Source organism: Rhodnius prolixus, unplaced genomic scaffold (assembly GCF_049639745.1).
Source record: "Rhodnius prolixus isolate KJV_2025 unplaced genomic scaffold, Rpr scaffold_2, whole genome shotgun sequence".
In the NCBI taxonomy this organism is placed as follows: Eukaryota; Metazoa; Arthropoda; class Insecta; order Hemiptera; family Reduviidae; genus Rhodnius; species Rhodnius prolixus.
Window position 1 is genome coordinate 3,342,163 of NW_027411592.1, and position 12,033 is coordinate 3,354,195.

The window sequence follows — 12,033 nt, forward strand, 5'->3', positions numbered from 1 at the left end:
ACTGATACTGAAAGCAAACTTCAAAGTGTAGAAACCCATTTTTTCCCCTAACCTTTCCAAAGTCCGTTCCTCTACTTTGTCGTCGAGGATCATCTCAAACCCGTAAGAAGTAGCAACGGTCTAAAAAAAAAAGAGAATGGTCTTACTACGATAAGAAGAAAAAAAGTTCCGTTTTAGTTCAAGGAATTTTTCCTGTTTCTTTACAGCGCCTTGGAACTGGGAAAACTGAGATCTTTGTGGAGAGATTTGAAGTTAGACGAAGAGATAGTCCCCGTGGTTCTGTATTTTGTAAATCTTGCAGAATCACACTTCAAGCGATCTAATTATCTTTCAGCGAAAGTAGATTTTTTGTTCTTCAGATAGATCTTAAGGCAGGCATCACTGTCACCAGCAATTGCAGCCCTTAATCTATCATTTTAGCCCTAATTTGTGTGGCTTATTTCTCTGAGCGGTCGAGTTAAGCCCTGAATCTCCTATCTTTCCGGACAAATCAGACAACAATCTAACTAGCCGCCTGAACTCTCCAGCCTCCTTCATGGAATATCCTAAATCTAATCCCATTACACTCCAAACAATCTGTGCTATACGGGTGATTGGCTATGTTTCACAACTACTCTACAAAACTCTCTACAAAATCAATCTCTACAAAACTGTTTTGTACTCAACAAAATTGTTTCTGATGAGAGCCATAAATTGTAAAGATGTCTGCTCACTCCTCAGAGTCCTAGAACAGATTTAACCAGGGGCCTCGAGAGATTCCCAGGAAAAACAGAATTATCTCACTCAATCACAGGACAATCAGGACCCTGAAGATCTCTGGTCTTAAAATAGATCGCTGCCTTTCTTCCTTCCGAACAGAAATCACACCAGATAGACACATTCTTAATCTGTTCTACCCAGAAGTGAAATCTTGGTTTACTTTAAAAAAGAAAAAAAAATTGATTTTGACCATTTATTAGTTTATCTTGTGGCTTCTTTCTCACAAAATGCTGGAATTAAATTAACCAGCGCTGTCTATTGTCCCAGACAGCTGCAATAATAATATGAAATTAATTTATAAGAATATTCTTAATATTAATCAGACAGTAAATATATTGTTACATTGAGAAGGGCTTAAGGGAATAAAAAAACGTTTTTAGGGAAAACCTATTAGTCATGTACATGGTTTGCATGATATACCGTCAACATGGGGGCAGAACTTTCAGCTCTAGAGCCAGCACCACCTAAATCAATTAGTCCTCTCTTTAAATGAATAAACACCAAGCCCAAAATGAAATTAACAAACTCCTATGTTCGATCTACAAAATTGCTAATTGAATTCACGCTGGACTCAATATGTTCATGGTATTTGTTAAAAATGAATAAACTTATCTGTAATTTGACAGTATATGACACTATATTCAGATTTCCAAATGGTATAAGTGTAAAGATTGGACTTACCAATTTTCAAACAAATATTGGCAGCAGATGTATTAAATGAAGACATTAGGCTGACTGGAGGTGCATTTCAATGCTTAGATTTTTTAAGTGAATAATATTGAAGTTAATAATTTTTAACTGCAAACAGTAGATTTCAAGAGAAATTAAATTAGAACATCGGTGGTGAGAGTCTAGCCAGTGTTCAAGATATTTTTAAATAAATGACAGTGTTTCCAAAAAGAATAATCATCTATTGTGTGGCCAACAATGCTTCACCTTGGCTCCATTTTTATGGATTATGCTATTCAGCTGCAAGAGACAAGATGACAAGTTGAGAAAAAAGAAACAGTTCACAGAGAACAGGTGGTTTCGAGCTGGTGCAGGTGACACAAAATGGGAACAATCCGTCATCCTGATGCAAGAATCACACTAAGACAGGACATAAGCCAGTAATTCATAAAGCACTCTGTCCAGGATGGAACCTCCGCCCCCTCCTTTCGTAATAATAACAGTACTGTGGCAACAAACTTGCGGATATTAATTAATTTTCCCAAACTATGACGCTGTAGAGGACATAGCTGGCAGTGATGGATCAAGGAAGCATTGGTCGTAACGTAAACACTCATAAATAAACCCGTCTTGACGACAACAACAACACGCAGAATCTATGGATAAAAGGAGTTTTAAAATGTTCATTTTTAGACAAAAATCTGGTGGGCACACTCACACGACTTAAAGATAACTAAATTTTTAAAACTTTGACACGACCTTTGACAGTACTTCTACAGTCAAGAGTAAAGATATAACAACACTGCATACAAGTAAAAAACACAATTCTACTCGTACTTGTAATTCGTACAACAAATTACATCCTTGTTCATATAAATCTGCTCAGTGTTTGAGTTGAACTTTTGCCAAACATTTTCATCGGGATTAAAGTTTGCAGAGCAATTAGTCAGATGATGGTAAGCGCGCTTAATTGCGATATTTGTATCTAATGTAGAAGACCTTTTTGCCTTATTCTGTTTATTTGTGCATTAATTCTATTGAAGTTTAGTTTTAAGGCAAAGCTGATCTTTTAACTTCGCTTGCTCCTACAGGCGGGTGATTGCAATTAAATCGATCTTCTTTATTTTTTTTTTTACCGTAAAAACATGTTTTTTAAGTTTTCTGAAGTGAGAGTGTTTTGGAACTGTGCGGCCATCACGAAAATAAATACAATAAAAATCATAGTTGCCACCTGATTAAACTTTAACGATAAAGTTTTTGGCATCAGCTATATTTTGACAAGAAGCCATCAGAGAAACGAGAAACGTTTTTGGTCAAAATCAGTATCTCTTTCCTCAATCGATACGCGTGGCCACATCGAGTCTTCCATGGTAAGCTAAATCGATGGCATACTTGTAAATGGATGACTCGTATATTTCCCAAATTGTTCCAGGAAGTACAGTTCTGGAGTGGGGCGTGCTGTTTAGATTTGCTTCTAAGTACCCTCTCAGTGTCACCAAGTACCTCTCGTATGTACCATCTAAAACTGAAACATTTTGGCAGGCTACTTTGTTTAAGCGAGTTTCTTCACAGGAAGTGATCATGTTAGACTCATCAAAGAAATCTAGTTCGGTTCTAACACTTGCTGTGAATATAGAATATAATCTTGAACCGTGAGCCTGAGTGGGGGAGAACATTATCCTACCGGAAGTGCGACTATATACTGTTTCATAGTTAGTCTATAAATTTCAGTACTGAGCACTTTTCTAGACAGACGCGTAAGGGTTTTATTTTCTGAACTTGGAGATACGTCATCACTTTAAAACTCTCTTTTTAGAGAACTTTTTTAACTAGGATACTGTGAGATCTATGACGTAAGCTTCCTTCAGCTTCACTCAAACGGAAAGAACAAAGTCGTGTGCTTTTTAATTTCCCGCAAACACCAAATAAATAGAGTGTGCAGAATAAATGAGCCGAATAATGCTAGCTAGACCAATTAGGGGAAACAAGGTAATTAGTGGGACTTGAAGCATGAATTACTGTTCAAGAATATATTATTTTCGTATTTCTTTTGGCTGCATTATGAATTTCTGTCGCAAAAATAAAGTATTAACATGAGACCATTTTTTAACGAGAATTCTAGAACAATAATTAAACAAAAAACTTGAACAAGTGTTGGAGGAATATTTGGCGGGAGATCGTTTGTAGATGGCGGGCTGTTCTCTCTTCTAATTCGTTCAGGTTATAAATATCTAGCTGTTATTTATCTAGGAGTTTTTTATTTTTATTTCAAAAGAAAGCCAATGAATAGGTAGATGGAGAAGCAGAAATAAACAAAACACCTACCTAAACCAATATTTGATACTCGCAGTCCACTCTTGCCAAGATTTCGGTACCTGAGACCGGGTGTCAACTGTCGACTGTTGGTGCCCATTGTCTCGCTTAACTCTTCCATAAACTCAATGCTGGCGATTGGTGCACGACACCTGTAACAGAGTATATCCCACTAATTAGATTTTGTGATACGTAATGCGATTAGAATAACTGTTCTAAATCTTGTTAGATAGAAAGGTTATACTATGTAACTTATTTCAGCTCTAAAATTCACGCTAACCTTACACAGTTTTGCTTGCAATCAGAGGATAATGAACAAGTGGGACTCTAGTTGTTCAACATTACTTTCGAGGCGGCCGACGTTAAATTACTGTCAAGTAATTATTAAACCGATTTAAATAAGATTTGCATTTTAAAGTTACATCTATCGTCTCAGAACACCACTTCGAACTGTTTCTTACAGCAACAATTAATGTAGTAAGCACCTAGCTCACTAGGCTCAGTAAATATCCGGTAGTCGTGAAAAATGCCAAGGAAGTAATAAATAGCAGGGTTCTATTGAAGGAAACGTGATGTAATAACTTCCTTTCTGCAACACAGACTATCTGTAAACATCGCTTCTTTTTTTTTGTTCCAAAACTTAAAACCGGAAATCAGGATGATTACAAAACTTAACTCTTACGGGAACTAAGAAAAAATACAAAAAAAAATCATAAAATCAATACTCACGATTCTTCGGACAACATTTTGTACTCAGCAAAAAAAGTAAAAATAAAAAAAAAATATAATTTTTTTTATCTTGCTCCTGCTAATAGAATCAGGAAGTTGCAATCATGTCCGGCAAGAAACTGTCGGAGAAATCTATCGGCCAAGATTTCATGATTGCTAAGGAATAACAAGATCTCAATTAAACTAATGAGAAAAGAAACAATATAGACACTCCAAATGTCCACAGTTACACTGAACTAATTCCTTTAGCGCCCCACCTGTACCTGATTAAATGGGCACGCTTCCCAAATATGATTTTATAAATTACAATTATAATGAGCCAAACTGAATAAATATATTTGGCCTGCTTTGTTATTTTTATTAATTTCCTTGACACAGCTGCCGGCAAGAAGTCTGGCGATCGTTTACAAAGCTGATTTGCGGAAATACCGCGTTTTGATCTGGCAAACCGGAAGATCTCCTTCATTCTAGTGAATAGTACTGCAGACATGATCTAGTCAGCATATAATGTTTAAATTAGAACTGTCAGTACATTAAAAAGGGAAATCGTGTGAATTGTTTACTTCCGCTGGCCGCCTTGACCGGAAGTGCGGCAAATATGCAAGTTTTTCCGAGTTTTAATTTTTACCGGAAATCCATGTACACAACTTCCTTCTTCCTTGAACTAGCAAATGAGGATTCAATTAAAGAGGTTTGCGTGTCTGTCCCACAATAAATAATTTTATTTAGTTAAACTGTTATTGAAGCCAACGATCTCTTTTAGTAAAAATTCCAAGTCTAAATCTAATTACGTAAAGCGCTGTAAGGAAACATCGCGTGAGAGTTAACTCCATATTATTTGGTTTTCATTATATTGATTTGTTTGATCGGCTATTTGAAGAGGAAAGACATTATTTAGGCCACGTAGTCAGAGATAGAAATTAACGTTAACTGCAATATTAGCTAGTAATTAGAACAGACCACTGGATTGATCCCCTGGGCACGACCTGTCTGGCAGCTCCCCAAACCACTAAACTCCCAAAGGATTGTCCTGCCCTTGATTCAAATTCCATCCTCCTTGAACACTAACGTCCGGTTGCAAGCTTATATTAGTTTGGGCCTGCCCTGTACAGATTAGAGTTTATCCTTTATGGTTAGTTTGAGGGAACCAGTGACGCCATTCCTTATACCCTTTGGCAACCATCTTGGAGGGGTCCTGTAAGCGGTAGATCAATTTTTGGTGAAATGAAATGTGATGCCCAGGTAAATTCTTAATCCTTCGATTTTAGGTAAGCTGCTTGAATCTATGATCTTCGGACAGCTAACACCAGCTTCGCTCGCTTCTCAACTCTTCGGAACAAATTTCTAAAATAGGCAAGTAGTATGCCACTTCCGGCAGGATATTGGTGCCTGGGTTGCAGTTGCTTTTAAAACCACTTCCTGTTTATACTTCCACATTTACACGAACTACCGCTTCCTAAACATGTCCATATTCATATGATCCTTCTATATTATATATTTTGGCATAGATTATTCCAACCAAGATAAGATTTTCAACTGCGTAAAGTTCTAATAGAGACTTCTATATCCAAATAAAATTTTACTTATAAAAATATAAACACTGTGGGAATTTTATATGAAATATTAAGGTAAGTTGGCCTTCGCATGGTATTCTGCAGTTAGAGAACCTCCAGTGAAGCAGCCAATAGCCACGCAAGTTGCGAACTTCTATCACGCAATCTAACTCTACACGGTTCAATTAAGGTTTTACATTTTGTGTACATTGTTTGTAGGGTAGGGCCTAGCTCTCAACCCTGACGGCAGGGCCTCGAATAAGCAAAAAAAAGTAGAAGGTACCCTGGACAGTTTTTGCTAAAATAAATCTCCAACAATACAATATGTTGCCGTCAGTAAGGGAGACAAGGCAAGGAGTTGTCTGCTACATCAGCATGACCTAGAAGTAATGCATGCATCCAGCGGTTAGATAGGGGGAACTTTTTGTTCACCAGGGCGTCTATAAAAACACGAAATGTTTCAGCGGAGGGTGGGGGGGGTCTTCTATAAAGTAAGGAGAAGTTGTAAAATTTTCTATAACCAGTATTCACAGGAGGTATTCGTTTTTGAGGTGCCCAAAAAGTGGTTTTTACAAAATGGTCTGAGTGTGTGTTAACCAAATACTTCAAAAACGTAATTAATTACACATGGGTTCTACGACGAATCCGATCGTAACTTATCGGTCAAAACGTTGTTAACCAAAAGTGCCTCAGAATGAATTTTTCACTTTTTTGGTCATTCTTGAAAATAGATGCAACAATTTCCTTTACACTAACTGTAGTGATCGTACACAAGCAATTCTGCAACTTATATTAAATAATTGTTACAGAAAAATTGACCTAAGGGCCAGATTAGCAGAAAGGGATATTTTCCTCCGCAATGCTACGTCTCAGACAGATCTACGCTCCTATCTCCGATTCACTGACAAAAAGGAAGTACCCATCATTTTACCCAATCTATTTTGTTTTTTTTTAACAACACCAAAGAAATTCCTGTGAACGTCTTACACATAATTTAGATCAGTAACGGTTACTTGAACCACTTTTATAGGAAAATTCACTCCATGAAAATAGGATTTCAGGATAATGTTCAGGTTTCACAAACTGTAAAAATGTTCGTAAGAATTAAATATGATACAAATATTCGGAGACAAAGGAATGTGCTTAAAACGATGAGAATGTCATTTGTGTTCACTGCAGATTAAAACTGTCCGGTAGGACAGTTGTATAAGGGTTGACCATCAAAAACTGCACGAAAAAGCGTAACGTTGAAAAACACCCAACTTTGACAATTTTTTTCTCTTTTTCTATAAAAGATAAAATTCCCAAATTTTCTTTAAATCTTACTCCAAACCCTCCTTTATAACTGTAATTTTTTTGCAGCCACCCAGATCTAATAGGTTTCGAGAAAAAAGTTGCCGAAAATGAGCAAAAACGGCTTTTTCAAAAAATGTTCTTGTTCTTCTTGTTGTTGTTGTTGTTGTTGTTCTTGTTGTTACCTTTTTTGTAAACAACGTAGCGCCTAAACGCGTGAACCGATTTTCATGAATGAGGTGTCATTCGATTCAATATTTTATGTAGATGTGCCTTTTGGGGGTCCCGACGCTGTACATCGAATGGGAGAGGAGTTAGCTTCCTTTATGTAAGGCCCCCTCCAAAATTATTATTACTAATTACTCTGTAAATCTTGGCCCGATTTTGATAAAATTTGGTAGGATGATAGGGTTAGGGCTCCCCTACGTAACATTAAAGCGGCGATCAGCTCTTACACTTGTTAAGGGGAAGTATAGCAATCGTTTCAAATTATCGACACGTGAACCGATTTTTATGAATGAAGTGTCATTCGAATCGAAATTTCATACAGATTTGCACTTTAAAAGTCTCGACGCCATGCCTCATAAGGAGGGGAGTTTGCTCCACCCAAATAAGGCCCTTTCTAAAACTATTATTACCAATATTACTATAACGCTTAGTCCGATTTTGATAAAATTCAGCTCGAATAAGTGGTTAAAGCTCCTCTACGTTGCTGATTCTCTTGCTCCTACTAAGAGGAAGTACTGCAATCGTTTAAATTATCAATGAGTGAACCGATTTAAATCAATGAATTGTTCGATTAAAAAATCTTTGCCTCTTTGCCTTTTAGGGAGAAGTACTGCAATCCTAGTTTATTTTTCTTACTCCTCTTAAAAGGAAGTACTGAAATCGCAGTTTAATTTTGCTATTTACGTACAAATACCTTCCTATGTTATTCAAAACGCTTTCTCAAAAAAATTGTTATTGGGGATGGTTTGGGAGCCGCAACTACAATCATTCTTTAAAAAGATCTCTCCAGTGGTAGTTAACACCTTATCAGGTTATAATGATAGAATTGCTTATTCCAAATTTTAAAAAAATCTGTAAAGCAGATATGTAACTTTGTAAAATAGACAAAAAGGAAAATCTATCCAAAAGGTACAAAAATCTCCTTAACAAAAACTTACAGTTTAAAATGTTAAGTATAAGGGTTGATTAAACGCCAAAAGGTACACAAATCAGCGAGTACCCAACATTTCATTAATACTTCATTAATATTTAAGTAATTCTACTGCATTAATTTTCATTAATAAGTTATTTTTTTAGAATTTATTAGATATCACAGACCCTTATGCTGGCCACTTCATTTATAATATTTTTTGTTATAATTATGATAAATCACATATATATGTACATGCATGTTAAAGTAAAGATAAAGTTAGAGTAGGCTACTGTCTTGAATTCGTCTTACCGAAATATTCGAGAGCACAATTAACACACAGTTAATAACAAGTAGATTATTAAACAATAATTATTCATTTCTCTATTTTTTTTTTTTTTTTTTTTTTTTTTTTTTTCTGCCGGCGCATCGACGTCTATGGCCATTAGCGCCCTCATTTCTCTATTGTAATTTAATTTAGTCCCCCTAATTTTACTTATAGTAAAATACTGGAATAATTAGCTGTCCTAAAAAATATGTATATTTTATTTATTTTATATTACATATATACAACATTGTGGGAAGAACACCTAGATTGAGAATGTAATTGAAGAAAACTATATTATTTGCGATAAAGCCAGATAATTATTACCTATTATTATAAACGTTTGACTACTACATACAATAACAATTACTTTAATCGAAGAATGAACTTAAACCGACGATTTTTATTTAAAAATAAAAATAAATAAATAAAATAAACAAAATCATTGATGTAAGTTGGTGTAAGCATTTTTTTAAACAAGGTTTTGAATTTTTTAGCCTCATATTTTTATTTTATTTTTTATAACGTTTTTCTTTTTAACCTGTAATTAATAGTTTGATTATTATAAATAACTAGATATTACAGTCAATCTACAGTGCTACTTGAACATATATTTTGAAGACGAAAATGGCCAGCATAAGGGTTTGTGATATCTAATAAATTCTAAAAAATAACTTATTAATGAAAATTAATGCAGTAGAATTACTTAAATATTAATGAAGTATTAATGAAATGTTGGGTACTCGCTGATTTGTGTACCTTTTGGCGTTTAATCAACCCTTATACTTAACATTTTAAACTGTAAGTTTTTGTTAAGGTTTTTTAAGGATGGGTTTATTGAATATGTTTAGCTGAGAATTACTTAATGCACTAAATATTAATTCTAAACGTGATAATTTATATTATCTATAAATCTCTAATTATTTATTCCTTAATGTAGAATCAATACGTCTCAAATAACGCTAAGGTTGTTCGCCTTTGTACTATGTACAAAGTTTGAGAGACCATATTACTACAGATATTTTGCAAACTCCGAATTATAGCAACGAATATTTAATTTATGGGGCAACATTTTGTGGGTGTTTTAATAATCGTAAAATGCACAGAAATAGCACTTTAGAACAACGCCTACATAGCACTTCCTCCCTACAAATCTTCGTAATGAGTTGGATTACGTAACAGAGAGGCAGGCAAAAGCCTGCGATATCCTATTTATTTAATTAGTAATCGATCTTGGTAATTGATCAGCTCTGATTGAGAGATATAAAAAAGAGAAAGGCCAATTCTATTGTTATTGTGTTGGTAACCATGCCAACCAAGAAATACTTGAAGAGGTTGCGAAGAGTTTGACAGGGAATATCCTTGAATATCTGGGATTCAAAGGATAAGACCTTATGGGGAAGAGGAAGGGCAGGATCTCTACATATCCGGATTTACGTAGTAATATCAGCATTTTTTTTAAAAAAAAAAGGATGTTGTGCTCGATTTATAAAACACACTGGACGAAGAGCTACTTTTCTGTTTTTACCGAATCTCTCTGAACGTCCGCTTTCAGTATGCTTTAAGATGTACTTTCACGATAAAATGAATGGCACCCAGCAATGGGGGTGGGTAAATAAGTTCGAAAGTTCAGCTTCCGGCGAAAACACAACATCGAAACCTCTATTCTCTTGATTCTCTTACCCTCTTTGAGTGTGGCCCAATGAATGAACTACCTCCTGAGAAAGCTGTTCTTTTACAAAGCGATAATGAATTTCATGAACAGAATCGTTCTCTCTCTCTCTTTCTCTCGCGGACAGTCACAATAGAAAATGAAACGACGCGTTAAATGTGCAGACAGTGATAAACGAGCGGAGAAAAGCAAACGAACCAAAGTAGTATCTTTCAGAGCAAATGGGCCATGCATGGCATTAGTTACCAATCGGAATCACAGTTTGTCGCCCGTTGCTGCTGCTAATCATCGATCTTTCAACGTAACAAAGCGAAAATTCTGTATGTGCATGTGTACGTCCTGTTTGCATGACGTAGTCGATATTGTCGCACACTATTTGGGAGAAAAAAAAAACGTCAGTTGCCAAAACAACTTCACTGAAAGGTTGTTTTAGATCCCGTTTCGAAAAAGAGAGTATTCCAATTGTGCAGATTTGTTCATTCCCTGGAAATGAACGTTTTGAACTCCCCAGAGCCCGATTATGTTCAAATCCGACATTGCGCATGCGTGCCATTGAGAATTCATTACCTTTTGGGCCAATTGAGTCCACAGGTTGTTGGAATTTTCATGAAAGAGGTTCTCACGAAGCAACTGAAAGGCAGATATATAAATTTCAATTGATACCATTTTCACTGGAGATTCAATTTAAGCCCACTTTTTGAAAAGGAGAGACACAGTCGAAAATATTTAAGGAAACTTCCCCATTTTGGTTAAAAATATTGATCATATTCATGTTATCTATCGTATAACTGTAGTTTCAATGTGCCTTGGCGGGTAGAAATCATTCCCAAATTTGGAGTCTTCTATTTGCAACTGGATGTACACAAAGGCCTTGATAGCCGGCCGGTTGAAGCGAGAACCTCAAAGCTCAGATGTATTTCAGGTGCTGGGATCGATTCCCATTCTTGGACTTGCTTGAATATGTTTAGCTATGCGACTCCATCCCATATCTGACCATTGGTTGGATGTAAAGCTTGCCTAAATAATAGGCCGTACGTAACTTTTTATTTTAATGCAGGTAAATTTAAGGTTTTTGATGATGAAGTTGACTATTTAAGAACCAAGTGTTAATGTATAAAATCTTGATAAAGAGATTATTAGATGCATCTATCTAAAACCCTATAAAGGATTAAAACTTCATAGATAACAAGTTTGTGAAAATACGATTCTACGACTAGGAATCAAAATGCAAAGTAACCACCGATATATGGTAACGTGCAGAATATATCGATATAAATTATTGAATAAATCAATAAACTGCCCCAATAAATACATGTGGATCCGGTACACACATCTTCTTACTGTTTATGATCTCCTAAACATTTATTTCCGTTGGAAACCCACAACTTTGTTTTGTTTATTACTGAAGTAACTTTTATAATGAACCGTTCAAAGCGTGGATGGTTCTAAATCTAAATTGAACAGCCTTCCTATACATCATAAATTCTAATCTATTTTACATTAGCGATCTTAATGGATGTGATAAGTTCTGTGAGGGTAGAGGGAGTAACTCTCCATTAGCAGACGTTCTTAATGAAGGTGG

General features: G+C 35.5%; 1 protein-coding gene across 2 annotated transcripts in view; it reads right to left on the reverse strand.

Annotated features, from left to right (window-relative positions):
- Hk (potassium voltage-gated channel subfamily A regulatory beta subunit hyperkinetic) overlaps positions 1 to 12,033 on the reverse strand; it is a 63,042-nt gene that overhangs the window by 20,506 nt on the left and 30,503 nt on the right. For both annotated transcript variants that reach the window (XM_074117356.1, XM_074117355.1), the window contains one exon: positions 3,754 to 3,893. In XM_074117356.1, coding sequence (XP_073973457.1) covers positions 3,754 to 3,862 — 109 coding nt within the window. In that variant the 5' untranslated portion in view covers positions 3,863 to 3,893. The remainder of the gene's footprint in view (positions 1 to 3,753; positions 3,894 to 12,033) is intronic.